The 25205-nt window shown below is 44.9% G+C and overlaps 3 protein-coding genes and 1 long non-coding RNA gene across 4 annotated transcripts; 2 read left to right on the top strand and 2 right to left on the bottom strand.

The window, feature by feature from the left end:
* Positions 1–110: 110 nt before the first annotated feature.
* NT5C (5', 3'-nucleotidase, cytosolic) lies at positions 111–7239 on the top strand. Its single transcript, XM_069799103.1, has 5 exons — positions 111–1223; positions 5580–5680; positions 5765–5825; positions 6612–6726; positions 6813–7239. The coding sequence occupies exons 1-5, from the start codon at positions 957–959 to the stop codon at positions 6953–6955; spliced, it is 687 nt and encodes a 228-aa protein (XP_069655204.1). The 5' UTR covers positions 111–956; the 3' UTR covers positions 6956–7239.
* Positions 7240–7598: 359 nt separating this feature from the next.
* ARMC7 (armadillo repeat containing 7) lies at positions 7599–10023 on the bottom strand. Its single transcript, XM_009920870.2, has 3 exons — positions 9810–10023; positions 9585–9728; positions 7599–8637 (listed from the first exon to the last, which is right to left on the bottom strand). The coding sequence occupies exons 1-3, from the start codon at positions 9874–9876 to the stop codon at positions 8300–8302; spliced, it is 549 nt and encodes a 182-aa protein (XP_009919172.2). The 5' UTR covers positions 9877–10023; the 3' UTR covers positions 7599–8299.
* Positions 10024–10153: 130 nt separating this feature from the next.
* Positions 10154–22638, top strand: LOC138688168 (uncharacterized). The gene is made up of 3 exons (XR_011327221.1): positions 10154–10328; positions 16271–18886; positions 20535–22638. It is a non-coding gene; the product is annotated as an uncharacterized lncRNA (long non-coding RNA).
* On the bottom strand, positions 16128–24539 carry SLC16A5 (solute carrier family 16 member 5). Its single transcript, XM_009915800.2, has 4 exons — positions 24101–24539; positions 19896–20039; positions 18014–18880; positions 16128–16369 (listed from the first exon to the last, which is right to left on the bottom strand). Exons 1-4 carry the CDS (start codon positions 24318–24320, stop codon positions 16128–16130), a joined length of 1473 nt encoding a protein of 490 aa, XP_009914102.1. The 5' UTR covers positions 24321–24539.
* Between the last annotated feature and the right edge of the window lie 666 nt (positions 24540–25205).

Below are 25205 nucleotides of genomic sequence, written 5' to 3' on the forward strand. Positions count from 1 at the left end.
TTTGCTTTTGCTTTGTTCTCAGTTGTTCTTGTCTCAGCCAGCCTGCCCTACTCTATTAATAGAGGTGGAACGCAGCAGAGGAGGAGACCTCTTACACCTGGCTTGAGGTCACCATCATGTGCCATCTTCCTACGAAGAAAGTGTCTGAGTTACCTCCTCATTTTTATCTTCTAGATCAGAGAAGTGTGGAATATGGCTTGATATATATAATCCGTTTTATCCAAAATACTTTTTTCTCTCAAGAAAATAGAGGAAATTAAAGTTTCTTCTCCTCATTAAAAAAAAAAATAAAAAAAATTAGGCCCTAATAAGGGAGGGGGTGGGAGGGAGACCAAACTGTGAAGCTCTACTGTCCTCAAGGGGATCTGCGCACAATAAACCAAAGCAGCGGATTTGTACAGAACCGGTGTGTCTACTGGAGAGAGTGTGCCTTTTCCACCCTCCTCCTGGACGAACCAGTGCCTAAAAATACCCTGTCTTTCCACATCAGTTTTGGAGAAGCCCTGGCCTTAGGTGTTTAACCTATAAAACTGGATTTGCTCCATGTGCTCCTCCTCTCCTACATCTGGGGGTGGCGTTCCTTAGAGCTGATAGGACATGTGGTATGGCTACGAGCTGCATGTAAATCATGCTTACCTGTTTTCTGGCCTAGGATGAGGAAAATAATCAAATTATATTTCCTTTGCAAGCCCCACAACCAGTGGAACTTGTTAATACTCGTTTACGGTTGCCGAGACTTTGGCCGAGCGAAGCTGCCTTTCCGTCCGCCCTTCTCTTTGTCTTGGTTGGAGCGCGGCAGCCGCAGCCACCCTTCACTGCAAAGGTGCCGAGAAGTCGCTCGCTCTCCTTTTCACCCTTAGCAAGTAAGCCCAGTTACCGACAGAGCCCACCCGTGTCCCCACTCGGGTGTGGGGCGAGGGGATCCCCACGGAGGAGCGCCTTCCCCGCCCAGGCTCATGCATATTGGTGCCGTGAAGGTCCGCCCTGCTCTCGCGTGTATTGGAGAGCCCGGGGGCGGTCACCGGGCACAGGCAAGTGGCATGGGCAGCGCGGCGGGCCCGCTGCGGGTGCTGGTGGACATGGACGGTGTCCTGGCCGACTTCGAGGGAGCCGTGTTGAGGGGCTTCTGCTCCCGCTTCCCCGGGGAGCCACGGGTGGAACTGGTGGCGCGGAAGGGCTTCTCGGTGCGGGAGCAGTACCGCTGTCTGCGGGAGGACTTGGGGGTAAGCGTGGCGGGCAGGGGCCGGTTGCGAAGGAGGGTTTGGGGGGAGTGGGGAGCGCTGCGGAGCGGCTGGAAAATGGGGGGGTTGCGCCTTGTTTAAAAAGCTCTTCCTGCCCTCCCTGCCTCGCCTTGTACCCTGCTGTGAGCAAAGGAAATGGCCTCTTCCTACCACTGTGGATATGCAAAGCAGAGGGGAGGGTTGGGTGGTGGTATTTTTTTTTTTTTAAAGAGGGTGCTACAAAGGGTTTTTTCATGATAGCAGCCTTAATTTGTATAGTAATAATTAGTGACTTCTTCCGGGAGGATTGCCAGCCCTTTACAAAGAGATGTGTGTGCGGGAGTTGGCAATGAGTGACTCTGTCATAAAACTAACTGGATGAAACTATTTGCTGAAACATCTTCAGCTTGTTCTTTATCTACTTGTAAACTGCTCTTGCTATGCAGCAATAGCAATAACTTAACCTAAAGCTCTCTGAGCACTCTGCAGGTGTTAATGTAGCTCCATAGCAGGACAAGAAATATTAATATTACATATGAGTTTTGTACAGCTAATAAAACCCCATATCTATATAATTCTCTCTGCATGCTCTGACAAAGTGCACAGTAGGTAAGTGATCTGGAACAGTATGTAAAAAGTTGGTGGTACACCCTACATCCGTGCAAATTGTTGCTATTTTTAATGTTTGCTAATGACTGAATGAATATCAGACACATTTGCAAGGCAAAATTAAACATGTGAATCCAGACTTCACACTTCCTTCTGATTACCACAGGATAGTTGAGGACTCTGTAAAAAAACAGAATGGATGCTAATCCAGGCCTGTGCCATACACCTTCCCCGGGAAGTTCATTGCTAGTTTTAAGATCCTGTACTGATCCTGTAGGTTTTTTTACCGCTAAGAAATGACAACTGACATTAATTTCCCTCCTGTTCCATAGCGAGGTACAGGGTCCTGGACCAGTGTGTCGGATGTGAGTGCTGGGTCCAGGCAGCATGTCCACAGGCTCCAAACTGACTGATCTCTAATTGATGACTATTGATGCGCAAAACTTCCTGGAACTAGGAACTTGTAAATATAGGGAGTAGGCATGATTTATTTATCCTTTTATATAAACAAACATGATTTATTGCTGAAGTGAGTATTCCTTAAGTGATCCTATTTAGGTATACTGGGACAAGAAAACTGCAGGTAATTTAAGGGGTCATGGCTTTTTGTTTGTTCTTATTTGGAAGGTCTACGATCTGATCTGTCCTGAAAGTTGTGTTCTGTTCTATTTCTGGCATTCCCATTCCCTAATTTGGTTCATGCTCATCCTGTTCCTTCCCAGACCTTAGGTGTGTCAATGGAATAACCAGATAACTGGTTTGAATCCCACAAAGATCAGCAGTGGCAGAAAGCTCTTATCTTACAGTTTGTTATTAGCCTGGCTTCCTAAGGAAATTAGGTTTATGTAGTTGTATGTCTGTCTACCTGTTTAGTAAGCTCTGGATCTCTGGGCTGGTTTAGGTACATTTGGCAGAACAATAAAGCTTTAAAGTTTTAAAGATTTGAAGCTCCTACAGGTTTTATGTAAATACTACAGCTGGTTAAAAATAGGGACCTTGTTAGTTCTGCCACAGTGGTCCAGGGCGTCTGGGATGCAGGAGAATCCCTGCAGGAGACGGTCTCTCCTTGTCCCCAGCTGCAGGAAAAGCTTCAGCAGGAACCGGCAGCCCAGACACGGAGAGTGGCTTGTCCGTCCTGTGCCAGCGGTGCACAGGGATCTGCGGGGCCGCCTGTCTGTGCAGAGAAACCCAACCTGCAGTTTGTCAGCGGCTGAAAGGAGGGGGATCAGCCTGACGCTCTTTGTGGCAGGTATCTGCTGTGTCTATCCATGAACAGCCAGTGTGTTAAGATACTATCGTGACGGGGTGTGGGAAGTACTGTGATAATGATTTCCGCATTGCCCTCTTACTAAGTGTCGATGCTTTGTTAGTCCTCAGCAGCTGCCTCTTGAAACTTGAACGATTACTTTGCTTTTTCTTTCTTTTTTGATTGTAAGTTGATCATTAATTTCACATTGTAAATCCATTTCATTTACAAAGTATTTTGCTCAAGACTTTCTTTGCTGTACTTGTCTATCTGCCCTCCTGTGTGTGTAGCAATTTTGTTGATGGGGATTTCTCTCCCAAGTGTTTAGGATGTGTTACCTGGCCCCAGACAGTTTCAAAAAAGGATTCAACATCTCCAGCAGTGGCAAAAATTTCTAGAATTATTTTTAAGTATTGCAAATGGGAAAGCTTAGGGATAGATGTAATTCCTCCAGTTTTGTATCCAAATTGTTATCTTGCTAATAAAGTTAAATGGAAATATTCAGCAATGATGGCATGAGAATGAGGAAAGAAAATTGTTTTACTTTCCTTTTCTAGTAGCATTTGGGGGGGGCGAGAAACGGCTTTTGGTTCTAAGATTCATCAAATCAAATTTCTTTTTCCAGCAAAGCCAGACTTTTTTGTGACGTGGTGGAAACTTGCCGGTTTCTGGTGTTTTGCTGTAGGAATAAAAGAGCTTTCAGACACAAGTCCTGATTCTGTAATTGAATCTTCTTGGGAAGAGCTCCAGGGAACTGTTGCTGAGATCAGTGAGGCTTTGCGTGGAAACAGAGATCTGGGCAGATCTGATTGCCACATCTTCACCTACACTCCGTAACCTCTTCTGATTTGCATGTGAAATCAGGCAGTGCTTCCAGATTCCTGGCTGTTGATTTATGAGTATTTCTAAATTATGATAGCTGAGTGAGCACCATGATATGGGAGACTTGTTCAGTGCTGACTCCTCATTGCTGCTTAATTGAAATGGTTTTTATGTTGATGTTCCACTGGTGATATATAGAGCAAGGAGACCATCAGATGGACTATAAAGCAATCTTGTACAATTTCTAAGCAAAGGCTGCCAGCCTGCCTTTGAAGAATACTTACAGAGTAGTAAGTTTTCCAAATTGTTTGGTGGCATGTGAACATACAACTTTAATGGTCATGGAAAAATCCTAGCTCAGCACCTCTGAATTTCACTGTATGACCCCAGGGAAAGTAAGATTCACGTGTCTTAGGATAGAAGAGATATTGGAAGCTTAACCTCTCTGTTTGAGAATGGAACTTAGGCCTGGAAGTGGACTCAGCCCTTAACGCTGCTGGGACGCTGCTGCGGGCATTTTGTCATGATGGATTGTGTGATAAGGGGAGTCGTCTGCTGTGAAATGCTCTGATTTAACACAGGCCACTGAACAGTCACCAGGTAGCAATTTTTAAAAATAACTAACCAGAGATGGATTCAAACCAGTGAACTTCCTAGCAATAAAAAGTGCAAGAATGTCTTACCAGTAAGGAAGGACAGTCCTACCCAGAGGCGCAGGAATTGCCCTGGAAATACTACTTTTCCTTTTAGAGATTAAAGATGCCACCCGTTATCACCACCAAACCCAGCCCAGCTGGGCCTAGGCAGGGTGCACAGGTCAGTTCACGAAGCCAGAGGTTCTTGGGGCAGCAGAGGGATCCACCTTTACGTTTCCTGCTGCGGTCTCACACTCTTTTGACTAGACTTTGCACCAACACGTTACCACCGAGGAGCAGATGTCTGTGCTGAAGTCGAGATCTTCTCCTTTAAAAACTGTTATTTTAGTGTGTGATTGAAAATCACAGAAAGCAGCAAAGAAGTGTAGCTCTCCTGTCCTCTTCCTTCCCTCTTGCTGAGTTGTTCCGGTCTAAAAAGATTAATCCCAAGTGTGCAGGTGTGCTGACCTGGCCCCTCCACTGAGGATGGTAATTAGCATGGTCACCTTACTGCCCTTTTTCTGAAGGAAAAGAGGCCTACTAGATAATACATGTGTTTGCCCACTCATCCGTGGTAAACTCCTAAGCTATAAGCAAATTTCAGTCAAATGTGAAAGAGGAGCAGCATCCTCAAGCTTGTTCCTTTGATTTTCACAAGAGTTAGTAGAGAGAGACCTGCTGGGAAGTGGCAAGGCGTGAGCTTTCCCTGTCAGACATCAGCTAGTCGAGCTGTAGATCAGTACTGTGTTTTTGGTGCTACTCAAGAAGCTGCTTGGAGAAACAAAGCCAGGTCAGGATCAGCTCTGCCTCCTTACTCCAAACAAGCCACCAGAGAGTAACTCCTCATTCTTGTATGCCTGAGCTGGATTTTTCCTGGAACCCTAAAGGTGAGAAACTTTATAATCCACTCTGGGTGTAAAGCATCACCTCACTCTCTGAAGCGCTGGCCCTTTGACAGCTGTTACACACGGGGTGACTGGGCAACTGTTTTGCACAGAGCTCAGATAAAAGCACGGGCATTGCTAACAGTCCTCCTGTCTCTTGCAGGCTAAAGTAGCCAGCGTCTATGAATCGCCTGGCTTCTTTCTAGGGTTGGATCCAATTCCAGGAGCCCTTGAAGCTATGCAGGAGATGATCCACATGCAGGAGTAAGGATGCTTTGCACTCTGCAGCCATTTTCCATTATCTTATGCATTTTCCCCTGACTGCTAATGAAGGCTGTTTCTTTTCAGCACTGAAGTCTTTATTTGCACAAGTCCCCTCCGGAAATACGAGCACTGCATTGTGGAAAAGGTGGGAGAGAATTTATTTTACTGGTTTTAATGCTTGCTATTTCATACCACCCAAGTCGGAGTCATTCATTTATAAAGACAGTAGCTGGCGCAGGCTGCCAGGCTTCCCTGCGATCCCTCTGTCTGAGAGGCAGCTGCCCAGATACAGAGCAATAGCACAGGACAGGGAATTTCGGAGTGCCATGTGATTGATGCCAGCCTTGCTGTGGGGCACGTAAGCCCTGTGCTCGTGGAGCTGGCGTGTCACACTGCTGCTCCAGCTGTGTCAGCAGGTGATAGCAAAGGAACTGTTGTAGCGTGGCCCACAGGGATGGGATATTCCCAGGGGATCCCACAATGGAGAATCCTCAACTGACAAAACCTTATTCTGTCTAATCCGGAGCCTGAGATATCCAGCTATCCTGAAAGAGGCCAATGCTGAGCTAAGAGGAGGCTATAGCATTGGAACTGGTCCTGTTTGCCACTGGCACAAGAATGGAGGGGGGGACACCTTAATCACTGGAATGACTTAGATGGGCACAATATTTGTGCTCTGGGCAAGCAGCCAGTGCCGCTCGCAAACTCGACAATGATTAGGCACGGCAAACGCAGTGCTGACTGAAGGCCATTAAACATACAGGTTACATCAGTGTCCTGGGCCACAGCCAGTCTCTGTGGCAGGGATTTGTAGACACAGACATAGGTTTACAAGGGGAAAAATTGCTGTACTAGGGCTGATCTGACTTAAGCAATGTGCAAACTGAAAGTATGGCAGAATTTTCTCCTATCTTATTTCTTGCCTCCACAGTATAAATGGGTAGAAAAACACCTGGGACCCGAGTTTGTGGAGCGGATTATTCTAACCCGAGATAAGACCGTCGTATCTGGTGACTTGCTGTTTGATGACAATGATACCATTAGAGGTTTGAAAAGCATTTGCATTGCTTGCTGCTAGCTGGGGAGGAAACCCCCCCAGATGACTCCAGCTTTCCTCCCTTGCCCTCCTCAGGCACAGAGCTGAACCCGAGCTGGGAGCACGTCCTGTTTACCTGCTGCCACAACAGGCACGTCCAGCTGCAGGCACCACGCAGGAGGCTGCTGTCCTGGGCGGATGACTGGAAGGCCATCTTGGAAAGCAAGCGCAGGCAGTAAAGCAAAAAGGGGATGCTGTGCGCTTCCTACTGCTGGGGGAACAACCAGCTCATCCACTGACGAGAAAACCCATTCCCAGGAGGCAGTGAGCACTGTCACCTGGACAGGGGCACTACAGGGGAGTCAGTTATAGTAAGAAATGAGCTGCTGTTAGACATGCTGCAGAGCTGACTCCTCTCCAGGTTTCTGGAAGATTGCTTTGCATTCAGTTAGTTAATCGCTGTAGAGTTTTGGATGTTTGCTGTTGGTGAAGTGAACCTATAAAATACAAGCAGTTGTGGGTTGGTTGTTGGTTTGTTTTTTTTCTTGTGTGCATGTGCTTTAAACCTCACTCCTGTTTGTTTTGGGCTGACTGGGGGTGGAGGGGGAAAAAAAACAGGAAGAAGTAAAGCTCTGAAACTTGAGCAGACACAGTGTGGGTGTCTGTCAGGGAGCACTGTGCTCAACAGCCAAACCCATTTAAATTTTATGTATTTAGCCACCTTGGCTTTTGGGTTGCCTTTTGCGTCATTGGCTGATAATGAAAGGAGACCCAGCTGGCTTAAATTTCTGGCCCATGTGTGTGAGTAAGAGCGGGCAAAGGCTGGGCTGCAAGTGCTGTAGAGAAATATTTATGAGCTTATACAAAACTGTTTACACAGTGTTTAAGTTAATGTTTTATTAAGAGAAGGTTTTACAAGACAGCTGTTCTCATGAGCCAGACTGCCATGAGCCCTTTTTTTAATCTTCACCTTTCTCACCAGTGGTAATGAAAGAAAAATAACTTTCCACTACCTGATTTATAGTATAGCTACAACCTGCCCTGTGTAGTGATTTACTAGCCAGGTGTCTATGCCATGATGATAGGATGGCATATTTAGTACTAAAGGGATGCAGTAAGATTGCAAACTGCCAGGGCAGGGAAACACCTTTCTTCTGCAGGAGGAATGAAGTTTATGTGGTGTTTCAAAGTTATTTGAGTTGACACTGAAGAGAGCTGCAGCAAAACCAGTCAGGAACTGGACGGGATATAAGCTGCCCAATAACCCAAGCAGAAAACCCCCTAATTGCTGGGAAGGTTATTTGTCCAAGCTGGATGCTGGGCTGCACTTGGCAACCTGCTCTCCAACAGCCATGACTTGCTTTATTTTAAATATTTGCTTGCAGTTTTAGATGTGTGCTTGGCCTGACTGACATTGTAGTGCTGCACTGTGCTCTCTATTAACTAAAATCCAGTGCTGGTATGACCAGTTTCCCTCTTTAATGTTGTTCTTGATATACCCTCCACCTGCTGAGCAGAAAGTAGAGGCCTAGGAAAACAGAGGGGGGTGTCCCTCTCAACAGCTCCACACTGTTCTGACAGCTTCAGTCCTTGGGGAGAGGAATCCCCACTGCTGTGTGTTTGCTTAGATTCCTGGCCTCTTCCACTTGCAGAGGTGTGCAGTAATCCTCCAGGAAGACGGTTGCCAAATTGCTTAGCCTTCTGCTGGCTGAGAGAGAGAAGCGAAGCATGCACTCCACCACTGGGAGAGCCGTGGTCTGCTGGCGTGACTGTGGCGTTGTCAGGTACATCAGCGTCGTGACTGCCGACATGACCGTCTCCTCATTGGAGCTGGAGAGACAGTTGATTATGGACTCTACCCCATTTGCCTCCAAGATGTAATCTTTGTTAGTTTTATCCAGGCACAGGTTGCAAAGACCGCCTGAAACAGCAAAAGAAAATGTCCGACACATGCAAGACAAACTCTTCACACCCTCATCCTTTTTCATGCTAAGATTCAAATTCATTGCTGATCCCTTTTTCTAATACAGAAATAAGCATCCAGATTATCTGTGAGATTTGGATGGAAAATTCTTAACAGCTTCCCAGGCAACGTTTTCTTGATTCTTTCCAGAGATTTTCCATCAGAACATTCCTCCTCCTGTATGTCATTAGAGGGCACTGTTACTGCTGGATATAACCTTTCGGAAAATGAAGAATTCCAGTATCACTTAACCCTAACAGAGGCTACAAGCCAGCAGTTTATTGCAGGTGTTTTAGAAAAACAGAGAACAGAGCTAACGGTACTAGCCAAGAGACAGAGAATGTTTGAGCTTGGAACTTTTAAGATGCATCCACATCCTGGTATAGCTCAGCCACAAACCTTAAAAATCAAATAATTTATTATCATCTCATGGAGTCACTCACGATTAGATCTGTCCCCTTAGCTTACGTTCAGACCATGAATAAGGCAGTTCCTCAGAGGACTTAAAAAATTTCAAGTAAGTATTCTAGAAGACTGGTTGTCAATAGCAGAATGATAACATTGGACCTGTACATTTATACATGGCAAAATTTAACCATTAATGACTGTCTCTCTATAGGAGAGATTTCATTAAGTAGTCATTCAGATAATATTTACTTACAGTCTAGGGGAAAAAGAAGTCCTTTCTAGAAAGCAGCTTTAAGCACAGCAGCTCTATTAGGGTGAAGGGGAGATGCCTGCCTCCTACCTCTCTCCCCATTCTGCTCGTTCTCCACTAAAGGAGGCCTTATCAGCATGGCGTGGGTCTGTTCTTGCAGCACAACTACCTCCCTCTCGGGGGGGGGGATTAACCACCAAACCCTGGCCTGTCGGCCCCTTACGAGGCTGTTAGGTGAGGTCCTTACCAATCGCAAACTCCACGAGGGTCTCGTTGTCTTCGGCGAGCATATCGAGGAACAGATCCAGGACCTGGAGTTGCCGGAGGTACTCGTAGTTTTTGGGATCATAGGCAAAGTTGGCCAGGTTGGCCAGTACCTGCTCCTTGGCCTCTGCAACAGAGAAGTGTCAGGTGCGTGAGGAAACACGCTCAACGTGAAGAGCACCTGCGAGCAGCGGTGCCCGGGGTTTACCTGGGCTGTCTGTCACCTGGAACTCGGTGACGAGGGCCTGCAGGTACTCCAGCCGCCCCAGCTCCATCCCGGGCCCGGCAGCCGTGTGTCGCCCCAAGCTCAGCGGCTAAACCCCCGGCGCCCGTGAGACACCCCGCGCTCGGCTCGGCTCGGCTCTTCCCCTCCCACGGCAGCCCGGGGCGCGGGCAGCGCTTCCTCACGGCGAGGCCGCCCCACGGCCGCGTCCCGCGGGGTGGAGACGAGCCAGCGGCGGCAGCACCAGGGGCCCGGCGGGCGCCATCTTGTGGGCGTGGCGCGGCCGAGCGTTGCTCTCCTCAGGCGGGGGCGGCTCCTCCTCCTTCTCCTCCTTCTTTCTCCTCCTCGGCCGGCGGCTCCCGGTGTGCGGGCCCCCGGGGTCGGTGCCGGGAGGCGGTCGCAGATGGAAAGGCAGTCCGCTGCCCAGCGGGTTGTGGGGCGGCAGGCGAGCGCCTTGCTGGGGTGTTTCCTTCCCCGTGGATCGTGTTAACCTGTTACCGAGGTGTGTCGAGGCGTTCGACGCTGATTTCGGTATACGGCAAAACTTTGGTATTTAAACGCTTTGCTCTGGAAAGGAGCTGACCTTTCCTCGCTCACTAGTTTGTTTACTAAAGAATTTTTCACGTGTATGTATTTTTTCCCTGCTCAATTTCAATACTGCCGTCCTTCCAGGTTCTCCGGAGTTAGTTGCGGTGTTGCTTGCTCAGCGTGGATAAACCCCGAGCTGTTGCCCAGGTCATGGCTCTGCTGACCAGCTTGCTTGCCGAGGGATAGAATCATAGAATCATTTAGGTCAGAAAAGACCTTTAAGATCATCGAGTCCAACTGTTAACCCAACACCACCGTGCTCACTAAACCATGTCCTGAAGTGCCATGTCTGTGTGTTTTTTAACACCTCCGGGGATGGTGACTCCACGACTTCCCTGGGCAGCCTGTTCCAGCTCTGGACGGAGCTGCTTGCTGGGTCTCAGCGTCCCTCGGGGTGGTGGGTGTTCGGTAGGAAGAGATGCTGAAGGAATGAAGGTTCAGTTAGTTTCAGTTCTAGTATGGGGGTTGCAACTCCTAGGTTAAAGAAGGACAATGGAAAGAGATTTTTTGCCTTTTGTAAAAAGGCAGAAGGATTTAAAGCTGAGGGAACAGGTAAAAAGAGGGCACAAAACATGCGTGGTAGGATAAATTACCTGGGGAAAAAAAAATGAAGCCAAGAAGGAGCGAATTAAAACAGCAGCAGGTAATTCTACCCTGGTTGTACAATGCCCTGGTCTAAGCACAAAGCAGAGCAATTACATGATTCTGAACTAGCACAGTTCCAGTGAAACCACTATGATTATAAGTGCTGCAAGTGAATTCAATTGTGGTTCATATCATGTAAATACGTAAGGTAAAGGTACATAAACATCATAAACTGGGGAGATGGACTCTGCAGAAATATGTGTTTCTTTTATTGAAGCAATTAAATGCATGGAGGTTCTTCTGTAGATAAGGTAGGAAACAGGCTGTGAGCAGATGTTATCTTTTTATTGTCTCAAATGCAGTCAGTTTTCATATGAAGCAAATTGAACATGGACTGATTCACCAAATACGTGACATCAGTGACAAGCATGTTGGGCTGATAATCTCTCCTACCACACAGCTGGGTGTAGTAAAATGTCTGCCCATGACCACATTAAATAAGATGAGCAAAGAAGCTACACTAAATGCAGCAATGCTAAATCTTTTAACATTGCAATGGTGTGGGAAGACAGAGAATGTGAAAGTGAAGATATTTGTTTCTACCTGGTATAAAAGTTTAAGCCACACCTGTGCTAGCAACTCCAACTCAATTTTCAGATGAAGTCAGTGTATATATATCTGTATATGTGTGTATATATATGAAAATGATCAGCAAAGGTGCTACAGACTACTTCTATATTAGAATGTTTTGCTAGTGTATTAACAAATCTCTTTTAATGTATGCCTTTGTAAGTGGTAAGTGTTGACATGCTTTTAAGTCACATTTGTCATTACATAGAAAGTGAATGACTAATGTGAGAAAGTGGGAGAAGAGAAAGCAAACAGAGGAGCTAGTCAATACAAAGAGAAGTGATTAAGGATATTTGGATTGACTAATAAGGGGTGAAAACCAGTATTTAAAGAGAAAAAATATAATGACTTCTGTTTGTAAATACTACATTTGTGGTCAGTCAGTATAATTTTGCATGCACAGCAGCAGTAGGAACTTTGTCCCCTGGAGTGGTTTCATAGACAGCAGTGTTTTGAAAAGTCTGGTGCCTGTGCTGGCTGAGTTTCAGGTGATGCATCTCCAGGTCACACTATTCAGTGCGTGGCAAGAAGTAACCAGGAGAAGAGGAACAGCTGTACTTGTCTTCTTGGGAACTGTGAGCTGTGCTCTTTCTAGCCTTTGTCTTGCATTGAGTTTAATCAAAGCTGGTTAAGAGATGTGAGAAAAATTTTACATTTAATTTGTTGTGTTGGAGCTGCCTCCTGGAGGAGAATTTGATAACATCCCCTGGTTTTGTAGTCCTCAGAGATTTTCTGCAGGAGTTACAGACCGTGCTAGTACTGATTACATGACCTGCTTTGTTACCAGCTGGGTGCTTGTTGTCTTTGTGCTGACTTACTGCAGGGAGTTTGCCCTGTTCATCCAGAAAGATCACTTGGCAGTAGGCAGAGTTGGCTGTTTACTCACCCAATATTGGCTATATTGTTTAATTGTCTTAACGCTCCAAGCACTTGGTGTTTGCCGGAATAGTTAGCACAGAATGGGCTACTATAGCTGGGGTATTCACAGGTCCAGGGGCTAGTCTAGTATATAGGTAGCACACCAAAGTTTTAGAATTCAGTGAAGTTTCATTTCTAGCAGTTATGTTTCTTTTCTTGCAGTTACGAGCCAGGTCTGCAAGCAGCATGCCAAGCTCTTAATTTAAGTGACTTTGCACTTCTGAGGTGTTCTAGAGTGTGTAAGTTTACTGTGACCTTTCTTTGGGTTTTTATTAAACTTTTCGAAGAATTACATTGGCAGAGTGTCTAAGGCTTTTAAGGTCATGATCTTGCAATATTTCAGTGTTAACTCCCTGGTGAATGTTTCATTGCAGTAAGGAAAGGTGCTTGTTGCAAAAAATGCTTACCTTGCAAGGTTAATGATATTTTGAATGGACATTTATTTCTGGTCAATTTTTGTTGCTGTGCTGGTTCTCAGAGGTTTGTAACCTGGCTGAGGTATTAGTGTTTGTCCATAATTAAAGCCAGGGTTATTTTACTGTCTGTAGGTGTTAAAAAAAACTGCTTCAGGGGTGGGGGTAGTTACCTTGTGTAATGGGATGACCTTAAACTAATGAAAGGAACTTTTATTGCTTTATTTTTCTTCTGGGCCTCAAGATCCTTAAGGACTGAGTATTACTGCTCCTGTATGATAGCTCCGAGGTGGAGTATTTATTATCCTGTAGCATGCTCAGTATGCATGGTCCCTTCAATTATGCTTTACAAAGCTCCTGCTCAAGGCAGCTTGGAGTTCAGGTTGAAAAGAGGTGGGAGAAGACAGCTGTGGAACAGGAGAGGAGGGGGCTAGTTTTCTCTATTATGGGAGCTCAGACATCTTATTTACATGTGGGAACACAACCGAAAATGTTACCTCTTCTCTTTCTGAGATTTGTTTCCAACCTGTGGGTTGTGGATTACTTCTAAAGGGTCTGTGCAAAGTAACTGGGGGAGACAACGCTGTTTTCAGGCAGCTTAAATTCTGTAAGGCTGTTAGGAAGTTTTTAGTCAACAAGTGGAGAAATGTTAAAATAATGGATTTGTGAATTCATTGTTTTTCTTCCCAGAAACATCCCTCTGCCTCTGCAAGTAACTCCTAGTGACCCTGGTGTTGAGTCTGGGAGCATCAAAAAGCAGTTCTATAAAGCACTCTCCTAACTTTCCGTCCTAAATTATCTTGCACTGCTGTGCACAGCTAAGAAATAGTCAAAACAGATTTCTTTGTCATGGTGTAGGAGGAGCTGATCTCTGTGTGTCAGCTTCAGTTGGTGAGTACCTGGGGGTTTTTATCTCCCTTGTATCTTGCAAGCATTCATTAGACTATACATTTCCTTGCTTATGAGCCAGCTAGGGCTAAAGCATTGCAGATAGAGCAGTTGGCTCCACACAGGAGATGCATTCTGTTGCTCCTTCAACTAAGCTTTGTTTTCCTGTGATAAATTTTGATGGGTTGTAGCTTACACCATATCTTGCCTGTTTTGCCCAGGACATTTGTAGCAGTGGGAGGATTTGGGACGATATGACCCCATATTTCTGGAAAAAAAAACCAGAAAGGGAATGTAGAAAGGTGAACAGAATTAAAAATTAAGAATTACACACAGAAAAAATGGCAATCTGTTCTGCTGCTTAGTTGTTTTATTTGCAATAGCTGGAAGAGGTTTGGGACTTAATCCCTTTTCATTGTTGGTTTTTTTTTTTTTCTGAGAGGGAGAAAGCCACATCTTTTTCCTAGGAATGTACAGCAGTAATTGTTTTGGTAAGCTGAGAAGCACCAGTCCCTGTTTACTTAATAGTTATGGACAATGTAAGCATTACACAAGTTAATAAACATGTGTTATGAGACACTAGATATGTCTCCCACTAGTCCTCTTATTTAAGTATATGATTGATAAGGAAATGCAAAGCCTACTGGTTCAGTAACCCTAGAGCAGTACTGAAGAAGATACTGAGCTGTGGGAGCAGGAACCCTTCTGAAGGGCTGATACCTCTTCCCCTGTAAAAGCCAGCTGTGAAGCCATTATAGTCTGAAGACCTTGGAGTCAGTTTTCCATCCAGTGGGGTTTTTTTTGGCTTGTTTGTTTTGTCTGGGGAGCCCACAGCTCTAATGAAAACTGTGGTTTTGTTGCTAGGAATCTGATATGACAGTTCTCAAGATAAGCACTGCAGCTGAGTTGAAAGCTGTTTCTTCTTCCATTTCACTTCCATTTTATGCTTCTGTCTTTCTGATGGTTCTAGTGTTGAGTAATCTTCATCTGTTGTGCTTTGTAAGCTATTACCTGCTTCTGTCAGATCAGGAATGATACAGAATATAAACAGTTCGCAACTCAAGCTGATGCCGAGGGAGGCTAGAGGCTGATGCAGCTATCATCTTAGTATTTACAAGTTAAGTCCCAGGAGTGTAGCAAGAAAAGCCACTTACAGTCAAGGCTGTATGGATATGAAAGTCAGTGACATTGACTTTTCTCTGTATACTTTTCCCCACAGATTTCTTTGTAAGTTATGCTTGTGCTTATAAGAAATGTAAGTTATGCTTGTGAAAACTTCTCTATAATGAGAATGCTGGTGTAATTAAGTCTGAGAGTCTAAGACTAAAGAGCTAAATTCATTTACACAAAGGGGAACTACAGTGGCTTTGAATTTGGCCCTATATAAGGATGCATACCTTATTCTTAGGTCTAGTAACACCTTTGCTGCCCCCCCCCCCCCCCCCATGGGTCCCAGTTAATGCTGTAAAGAAGTGTATTTACGCAAGCCATGAATCCTGTTTTATGATATATCAAGAAGCACTTGAGATATCACTAGTTATACAAAGCAGGCACTCAAAGGTTTGGGGTTTTTTTCTTCTTGATGCTCTGGAGTTGAACCTTTGAGGCTTTGAAAATGTCCTTGGCATGAAGAACTCATGTATACACCTTGGAGAAAATATTTGATCTCACTAGAGACTTGGCTGAGTTCTGCAACCCATGCAGAAGCTTCCATATAATATTTAGAGATGTGGAAAATAATACCACACTTCCTGTGGTAAGTGTTTGTCTTGCCACCCCCAACATGGGAAGCAACCAGGAAACGTCATATTAGTCTGCACCAAAATTGCATGTTCAGATGAGGCAATAATACTTCTTTGTGAAAGAACTGTGCATAGCCATTAATACATATTGTTCAGTGCTACCAACTGAAATGTGCATGTGAAATTCCAGTGACTTCTTAAAGGCACTGACTTAAACCAATTGAACTGACACAGCTTTTGTCTCTCAGTGCTGGTTACCATGGCTGTTATCCCATGGTTTGCTTTAGGAAAGCACAGTTCTCTTTGTCCTTCGGCTCTTTGGCTGCCGCTGGGTTCTAGGCTCAGCCTGTGGTCTAGATCTCTCACTTGGAGTCTGACACGGCCCCACGGAGTGGAAGTGTAGGGTAGAAGGATGACGAGAGTTGTGGAAAGCAGATGCTTGTTTTCTCATCTGCCATCAGTGCTGGGCCTTGCTTAGGTTTGTACAGGCCACATAATTGTTTGTGTTTTTTTTTTTCTTCTTCTTCTTTTCTTTCTTTTCATATGCTTGTGATGTACACAACTGCTGGAGGGGATTGACTTTCAGACTGTGGTTCAGTTGGCATTTCATTGTATTGATATCTGGAGGGATTATCCAAAGGTACTTTTGAAGCCTCTTTCAATTTGTTTTTTTTTTCCAAAGCACAGAAGCTGAGCCCCATGAATAATGCAGCTGATATCAGAAAGAAACTGGAGTTGTAGAAGACATAGTGGAAATCACTAGTTACATCTACCAGGAGACCTGAAATAGAAGCCACAGCTTAGTCAAAGCGAAGATGCATACTAAAGGCAACTAGGTGACATTTACATAAATGTTAAACCTAAATCATTCAGCAAACTGCTATATACAAAAGATAAGCATTCACAGATGAGTTAAGTTCTCTTCTCTAGATTCTAGGGGTTGTTCGTTTTTTTTGTAGTCACCACTCAGGTGATGTTTCTGCTTCTGTATAAAGTATTTCTCAATACACAGAAAAATCAGGACAGAAAGGGAATTGTAGCTTTTCCCCAACCAGCTGATTCGTTTTGTTTACCCAGCAGAGGACCCCTGTGCCCCTGCCACTCACTGGATTTTGGAATGAGTGACCTTATTACATCCTACGTCAGAAAACAGAACAAATAGATAGAGAAATCTCTCAAAAATTGATGCTAGGGTCTCTAAACTGAAACTTGTTGCTAATAGTGTGTAATCAGGGAGAAGAAAATTCACAGCACAACAAGCATTATGACTAACATTAAGTGCCCTCAATATAAAACATTTAGAAGCGTGATATATCAAATAAGTAATTTAACACTAATGTTAGACATGGAAAGGCGATACTCAGGTCAAATATACAATGCCTTCTGTAGGCTGCTTATTTATATGGAAATACTGTAATGATGTTTGTTTGCTTGTATTCTTTAGTAAAGATTGGTAATGTTTCTTTTCATAGTGCACTTTTCTTTAGCAGATTTTAGGACTACAGATAAAAATGGTGCTGCTTTTACTGTACTTCGTTTTGCCCATCTGCCACTCCTATTAGAGATGTCCAAGAAAAGACCTTTTTTTTGCACTTTTCTCAAAGCGACTGACACTAATGCCAGGGAATACCATGAAATATGGTACATGTTATCATCCCATGCTTAGAACAGACATTATTTTCCTGCTGAATAGTACACAATTCATTGCCTGGAGAAGAGAACTAAAGCCTGAATTGAGGATTCATGCTCAGGTTCACATTTCTTGTTAATCTTTTGAATTTGCTGCTGTACTGCAGGAGCAGGTGCGTCTTGGACAGGTCACTTAGTGGCACTTGGAGTGAACCATGAAATCTGTGAATAATTTATTGGATTTGGGGTCATAACTAGCTCCTTTCTTGTCTCCAGAGAAAAATCAATACACTCTGGAACTCGGAAAGAAGAGTGAACAGAAGCTTTTACTATAAGGCTCTTGAATAATGTAAGACTGGTAATAATTCTGATCACAGTTAATTTGTTTAATGGGATGTTTGCAATTCCTTGAGACTTCATAGATAAAACAATGCAAACTGGCAAAGCAGTGAAAGAGTTCATAGACAGCAAGATCCTACCACAGTAATTCCTCTCTATGACTTCCCTCTCACTGGAAAAAAGCTCTCATCACTCCTATACCTATCAAAGCTGCCTTTTTTCACTGTCTGGTGTTGCTGCAGTGACATTGGGGCAGCTGCAGAAATGACCTTCCTTCAGCTGCGAGAAGCGGCTGATCATTCCTTTCCAACTCTCCCTTTTATATTGCTCCCTCTGCATAACTCACTTGTTTGTATGGGTTTGGGAATGCTCTTATTTTTCTTTATGCTCCCAAACACTTGTCACCAGTGTCTAAACAACCAATTTTTCCCCAGCCTGCTTTAATAACTTCTCTCACCTGTGAGAGGGGGTCCGATGAGGAGAGTGATACTCTCCAGGATGGTGAAGAGCCCTAGAGCACTTGAGAACCGGTCCATCTCCACCACATCCATCAGCACCTGGAAGGTGAGTGCGCCGATGCCACTCATGGCTATACTGAGGATGATGCAGTAGATGATGAGCACGCTGAACTCAGCTGAAATGACACAAATGAAATTGCTCAGCCCGCAGAGAAGCACAGCCAGGCTGAACAGGTAGATGCGTCTCCCTGTGAAGACTCTGTGTCCTGAGAGCAGCCCTGTCAAAGGGCGTATGAAGATGTTGATGAACCCGATAACAGAGATGAGAAGGGCTGCCCTGCGTTCCTCCACCCCATTCTGGATGGCATAAGGCACAAGGTAGACATGTGGTAATGCAAACCCCATCATCATCCAGGTCACTCCAATAGTGTAAATCTGGTAACCCTTGTTTTGACAGAAGATGTCAAAAGCCAGATACTTCTGCAGCATCTGGAAGCATGCAGTCCTTCTGGTTTGCTGCTGGAGCTCGGGGTGGGGAGAAGATGCTCCATTGGAGAGCTGTGCCTCTTCTGCTCTTCTCTCTGGCCCCTCTCCAGGCTTGGGTGACTGTAGTAGTGACCCTGATGCAAGCTGAACTGGTCTCATGATGGCTCCAGAAACACAACAGTTCAATAGTATTCCTCCAAAGATAAGAAAAGTGTTTCTCCAGCCCATCTCATCCAGCAAGTATTGAGAAAGCAGTGGCCACAGCGTGAAACCGAGAGAGACGCCAGTGGATGCTATGGCATTGGCCAGTGTTCGCCACCGTACAAAGTAGTAGCCCAGCGCAGTCACTCCTGCCTGGAAGCTGAAACATGATCCCAGACCTAAAGGTAAGAGTAAAAGAGAAAAGGACAGCACATGATCCCTCTGTGTTGTCTTAAAGGGTGAAAAGAGCCCAAATCCAGGGTATATCCACAGATGACTTCATCTGCCACTGAAGCATTTCCTCACCTGCCAGGCTGCACAACCCCCAGTGATTAATACTCAGAAACCCCACAAAGGGGGTGAAGAAGGATGTTGTAAATTACTTGTGTTCTTGGTTAAACTACATGTTTTCTTGGGTATACTAAATATACTGATCTAAGCTGACATTTGTCTGGGGCACACTGCCATTCCTAAAATTGTTATGGAATTGTTCATTAAAAATTTGGTTTTTATACCACATGCAACAAGCAGTGCTGCTTTCCTGACACTTTCATCGGGGCTCAGGGAGTTACTTGTTTTTTCAGTCTATGCAATGGGCACAGCTTAGGTTGCAAGATCCAACAGGATTGGTCCCAAAGTGACCTGGCTGAAAGAATTAATTTCTCTGTGTTAGAAAAGAGTCAGAGTTGAACAACAGTCACATAGGAGAAATATTTGGAAAGGAAAAGTTCCCATCTGTTACTTCTGGTGAAAACCAACATGTTCTTTTGTTAGAAAAAGATACATTTCCCCAGATTGGGAGTGGTGAAATACAAGCCCAGAGAGCTTGGGAAGGACGTTGTCCCAACACATTACTTTCCAAGACTGAAAAAACCTCCCTTCTTCAAAGACAAAAGGTTGAGAAGCTAGTAGAAAGAACAGACATCTTTGCTCTCCGTTTTGCCCTCTGGAGACCTGTAGCTTTTTCCAGATAGAAGCACTTTCCAGTGAGCTTGGCTAGATGAAGCGTGTATTAAAGGGGTGTGAAGGGTAAATCTAGCTGCTATACAATTCCTGCTGTGCTGTGAGGCTTTTAATTTATCCTGTTTCACAGATGAATGGAAAAACGTGAGCACTTAGTTGGGACTCTCACCATTTCCCATTTTTCAAGTCAAGCACAGCAGCTGGGTTTTCCTGCTGTTCTTTGGTACTTACCAGTGATGAGGCCAGCTGTTAAGTAAAGCTGGCTGATGGACTTGCAGAAGGAGCTGGACACCATGCCCACTCCACTGAGCAGGCCTCCCAGCATCACAGCAAACCTGCAGCCAAATCGCTTTACCAAGATGCTGCAGAGGGGCCCTGGAAGCAAAGCGGAAAAAAGGAAGCAGTTTGGGAGGAAAGAAATATTTTGTACCTTCTGGACTGCCGCAATTATCAGATGATTTAGTCTAGACACTCTGAGAATTTTCCCAGCAGTATAATGTAGTAGGGAAGCCAGGAACAGAAAATACATCCCCTGATCCTCCCAAGCATGTGGTCAACTTGTTAGCTGAAGGGAAGGCTCCTGTGATCTGCTTGGTTTTTGGTCATTAGGATTTCTAAGCTTCCCTATGATGGATTTTAGTTAAAACTCTTGCAATGCAAGGAGGACCTTCAAGTGTAATTCTGTTCTCACACGATATAAATTCCAGGAATGACTTGAAAAAGCAGAGGACTTGTATTTCTATGTCTCTGAGTAAGAGATGTTAAGCAGGGTGATATTTCTGTTTGCATATTTCCACTCTCTTTTCACTGTGTTTTTCAAATATTCTGCCACAAAATCTTCTAAATTGCCCTTGGTGTCCCACTACCTAGGTGAAATTCCTTGCAAGAGAAGGCAGGTTGACTCTGAAATAGATCAAGAATGGGAGAAAAATAGACGTCATTGAGGAGGATTATTTGAAAAAGGCTGGTGAAGTATATTCATGTCTGCATGGGAATCAATCTAACCTTCAGGCAGTAGCATCCAAGCTGCAGCTTGTGGAGTCTTGCAGCTGTCCTGCACATCATCTTCCCCAGGAAAATAATAAGATGTTATTGTCAGCACAGCTCTTTGCACATGCCTGTCCTGGCATACCTGGGCAGGGGTGGGTAAGTTTAACCGTGTCCACTTCCAAGAGGACATAAGCCTAGGAGCAGACAGTGCACATACCGATTCCCACTCCCACACCTCCAGCACAAAGACTGCAGAGGTGGGAGTGAGACCCGGGTGGTTCTGATGGGTCAGAGCCTGGCTTTGTCCTTCTTGGGCAGAAACCCACGTTTTATTGTGTACCTACATTGCTGGCAGGCTTTACTAGGAAAGAGTTATGTTATTTAATCAGAAAAAGCAATGAACAAATAGGCATGGAGGTGTGTGTTTAAGGTCAATTAATTCTTTAATTTTCATAGGTTTTTGGTGAATTCCATGAGATTGTGTTAAATTACCTGCTCGTTAATGTCATTTAGCATCCTTCATTTTGAGGTAGGAAAAGATTAGTTCAGACCTGCAGACCATCACTGGGAAACAGGCATCTCTCTGCATGCTCTGGCAGAAGAGGATCTGAAGGTAGAGTTTCTTTTCCTGTTTGTTTGAGGATCCTCGAGGTTTTCCAGGTTTTATTATTTTTTTCCCTCTTCTGAACACTTAAGGTTATATAAGCAAATGCAAAATGACTGTAAGCTTCAGAATTAGGAGTCAGTCAGAGTAGGGAAAATAATCTGTGGCATATTTGTGACCTAAATCAATGTCTGGTTTGAAATAAAATCCACATAGTCAAGCGAACAGTGGAACATTATTAAAATTAGGAGTGCAGCTGTCTGTATTTTGATCTGCTTGGGAGATTTTCACCTCAGACTTCAACTGGTCTTTGAAAAAGTGTCAGCAAACTGGTGACTAGATTATTTTTCCTCCTGCTGAAGACATTAAGGATGGTACTGCTGTTTAACCAACCCAAGTAGCAAGAAGTCATAAATTGAACACTCCAAAATAATGAGATTGGCCCTAAAACTTACAAGGGTTTTTCATTATTTGTTCCTGTTAACTTGCTTTCTAGGTTTCAAACATTATTTCTCACTTGCCTGGGGCTTTTGTGCTTTCCTTTGGAAAGATAATACCAACAAAAGCGCTGCATTTGCAGGAGTGTGAGTCCAGAGAGTTACATGTGCATGAATATCTAGGAGCAGGAACGTGTAAGGGCCTGAACTCCCCTTTCGGAGAGGGCCATAGGATCCTGAGGTCTCTCAAATGATTCTTATAACAAAATAATTGTTAATCACTTTTACCTAGGAACATAGCATGGGTAATGATATATGTTTGGCTTACTAGGTTATGAGCTATTGTTTGCACTGTGCCTTTTCCTGTTTCCTTCCATAGCTCTGCTGAGCTGAGGTTAGCTCTCCTGCATGGGACCTTCTCACCATACTGACCACTCTCAGAATGGGCTGCTCTGTCCATTCCCCTTCCTGTTTACCAATTTTTGCAACAAGATTTTTTTTTTCCCTTCAGTTCCTCTGAATTAAAAAGGATGAAGGAGAAGAAAAGAGAGAAGCATCTCTGAGAGACACTGGTGACATAGCAGAATCCAATTCTGGAAAAGGTTTAAGTGCCGAGATGATGGATGTAACTGGGGAACCTGAATCAAACAGAGCATGGCCTACTGCAAAGGTCAGAAGTTACAGCAAAAGCCATACATGCTTGGCCTGAGAGGGAGTCTTTTATCTCTGTTTTTTTGTTGTTTTTTCTTCCTGATTTATGGTTGTGTTACTCCCACCTTATGCTATTAGGGGGCAAGAACAAGCACTCCTCTGCTGTAACAGCCTGCAATAGATGAGACATAACTGGCGAGCAAAGTAACAACTCTCTTGTAATTCACTGGCTATGCCCTGACAAATTCTGTTAGTGAATATAATTAACATGAGGCTATTCTTTCCTTGTCTAATTTATAACTTTTGGATCTATTTATTGGCTGTCTTTATATTACCTTTTACTGTGGTTCTGGCCTCCTACAAAACAGTACTTCATTAAAGAAGGTAGGATACTTGATATTTTCTTGCGGATACTGCCAGACTTGTCCTTCCTGGACATGTTGGGGCTGGGCTGCTTCTGAGACCATTTCCCAGAGCCACCAGGTCCCATTCAACTTCTTCCCACTAACCGCAGCAGGACCACAGAGGATGGTAGGCAGCACAGAGAATGCCCAGCAGCTTCCAAATTCAAAGCCCCAAGGACACTGCTCTCTTACTGCTGACCTTCAGTGATAATTCCTGCCCTCGTTGCTTCCCGTGAGGTCTCTTTCCATCTGCACCTCGCAATTCTGGACCCAACTGCTTCTGCTAAGGTGCAAACTCTCTCTCCCATGTCAGGTGGCTGTCAGCCAAGTCCTGCACAGGAGAGACTGAACCGGCCACAACCTTCACATTAGCATGTCTCAGGGCTCTGCTTTTTTTTCCCTTAATACTATAGTGTCACCTTTCACTAGTATTGGAAAGGGACAGGTATGAACTGAGGGAGCAGCTCAGATATGTGGGGGTCACTGGATATTTTGCTTCTGTTGCCTAGGTGGGGTTTGGGTAGTCTGTTTATCAAATAAGCATGGGAGTTGCACATAGAGAGGTCAGCAGCAACACAGACTGCTCATTGGGAAGTCCTCGAGCTGCTGAGGATTTTTCTCTTCTATGCAGAAATATCCATCTGGGTGGAGGATCTGGGGGCCCTGTCCTGTGCAGCTCCCACATTTTCTTTGGGTAGAAAACCAGTGACTCACTCCACTATCCACAAAGCCCAACCCTCCTTCACCTGGAGAGTGCTCCCTGACCCACATTCTGCATTAATCCAGCTATGCTCATGTCCATCCTGATGCCTGCTTAGGTGTGCACTCCATGCCAGTGCCCAAGGAGTTGCTTTTAACACTCTGCCTCAGCTAGCAGCCCGGAGGAGCTTGGCTTTTGGCATCTTTTCAGCCATGAAGAACACAGTTGTCATGTGGCACATGGGAGGAGATGCGCCCTTGTGGACAGAAGATAAATCAAGAAAGCACCCAAACTCCAACACTACCTGCCAGCTTATTCAAAGAGCTGCTATGGGAAATAATTAAGTTCTCACTGGTCTGGAGAAGCTGGGCTGAGAAAGGGATTCACCTCCTTTGAGCAAGGGTCTTGGTTGTCTCTTAGAGTGGCAAAAGGGAACTTGGTGTCTGTGGACACTTAGCTTTGGACTGTGCGGGCATGGGTCAAAGTGGCTGGGAGATGCTGTGCACTGCCAACCAGCCAGTCTGCTCAGACCTCTCAGTCCCTTCCACCATCTGTCTTAATGAAATATGAAAAGCGCCCTCATTGCGGCCCCTCATCAGCAACACGACCGCAGAAGGTGGTGGAGGGCATTCCCTGCAGCTGTTACTTACCACCTCCGTGCAGCACGGCCACCATGATGGACGGGAACCATGATGTCTCGCTATTGCTGGCCTGGAACTCACGCTGGAGGTCCGTGAAGAAGATACCGATGCAGGAGGGGAAGCCCAGCGTCAGCCCCTGCAGCAGCACTGCGGCGAGCAGAACCATCCATGCCCATCCCCAGTCCTGGGGCTTGGCAGCTATGCGTGCTGCTGCTCCTCCTTGGGGCATGATGGCTTCTTTCTCCTCCTAAGCCAGGCTGCTGGGGAAGGGAGTGCAGCTACCATGCAACCTTCAGCCCAGTGAACAGACCTACAGAGAAGAGCTGATGGTATTCCCAAGGCCCAGAGGCACCACTGCGTCCCACACCTTTTGCAGCTGACACTCTAGACTTCCTGCTCTGCATTTCTTCTAGCACCTCCGTTCCTTCTCGCTACAGGATCCTGCCAACAGATTGCTTGAGAAACAACTGCCTTCCCCTTTTATATTTCACAAGACTGTGACCACAGCCAGGTACAGAGCAGGACCACACCTCCTCTGAGGTATGAATTGGCCTTACCTAGTTCCCGCCCTTATTTTCCCTTTCACCTGCTTTCATCATATGGAGTCCCCTTGCTGGCAATTGCTAAGGTCACTCAGTCCTCGTGCTGAGAAGAGAAGGAAAAACTCTGCAAATGCCAAGAAAAATAGAAACATATAAAGCTTGTGTGTTGCAGCAGAGCTCAGTGTGAAACTTTCAGGAAAACTGCACCTACTTACAAAGTGCTAAAAAAACTTTTTTAAAGCCGTTAATTAATTAGGATCCGGTGATTGCAGTGAGGCTTTTGCTTTACCTCTGTTTAGAGCTTCTTCTGAGAGATCCCAGTTTTGACTTCAAGACTGGCAGCACAAAACATACAGTAACAGCATTCCCCATCCTCTCCACATGAATAAACATGTATTAAAAAAAAAATCTTTGGCAGCAGGATGAGCTCAAAAAAAGTGCCCATAAGGTCACTGCACAGTGCAATATTTATTTAGCATTCAAATAGTGTTTTTTCCCTAAAACAATAGCTATATTTGAGTTTTGTGTGCAGCTCTAAAAATGAATAATAGTTTGATTTTTGCTCATTATTT

This window comes from Haliaeetus albicilla, chromosome 12, assembly GCF_947461875.1.
Source record: "Haliaeetus albicilla chromosome 12, bHalAlb1.1, whole genome shotgun sequence".
Lineage (NCBI taxonomy): Eukaryota > Metazoa > Chordata > Aves > Accipitriformes > Accipitridae > Haliaeetus > Haliaeetus albicilla.

What these genes read in the sequence shown, in the direction of transcription:
- NT5C (XM_069799103.1), top strand. Translation starts at nt 957, where the DNA reads ATGCATATTGGTGCCGTGAAGGTCCGCCCTGCTCTCGCGTGTATTGGA. An exon ending in GTCTGCGGGAGGACTTGGGG is followed by an intron (nt 1,224 to 5,579) that starts GTAAGCGTGGCG and finishes TGTCTCTTGCAG; the next exon opens with GCTAAAGTAGCCAGCGTCTA. An exon ending in GAGATGATCCACATGCAGGA is followed by an intron (nt 5,681 to 5,764) that starts GTAAGGATGCTT and finishes GTTTCTTTTCAG; the next exon opens with CACTGAAGTCTTTATTTGCA.
- ARMC7 (XM_009920870.2), bottom strand. Translation starts at nt 9,876, where the DNA reads ATGGAGCTGGGGCGGCTGGAGTACCTGCAGGCCCTCGTCACCGAGTTC. An exon ending in CCAGGTGACAGACAGCCCAG is followed by an intron (nt 9,729 to 9,809) that starts GTAAACCCCGGG and finishes TCTCTGTTGCAG; the next exon opens with AGGCCAAGGAGCAGGTACTG. An exon ending in CCTCGTGGAGTTTGCGATTG is followed by an intron (nt 8,638 to 9,584) that starts GTAAGGACCTCA and finishes TTGCTGTTTCAG; the next exon opens with GCGGTCTTTGCAACCTGTGC.
- SLC16A5 (XM_009915800.2), bottom strand. Translation starts at nt 24,320, where the DNA reads ATGCCCCAAGGAGGAGCAGCAGCACGCATAGCTGCCAAGCCCCAGGAC. An exon ending in AACAGCTGGCCTCATCACTG is followed by an intron (nt 18,881 to 19,895) that starts GTAAGTACCAAA and finishes TCTTACCTTTAG; the next exon opens with GTCTGGGATCATGTTTCAGC. An exon ending in CATCGGACCCCCTCTCACAG is followed by an intron (nt 16,370 to 18,013) that starts GTGAGAGAAGTT and finishes CTTCTATTTCAG; the next exon opens with GTCTCCTGGTAGATGTAACT.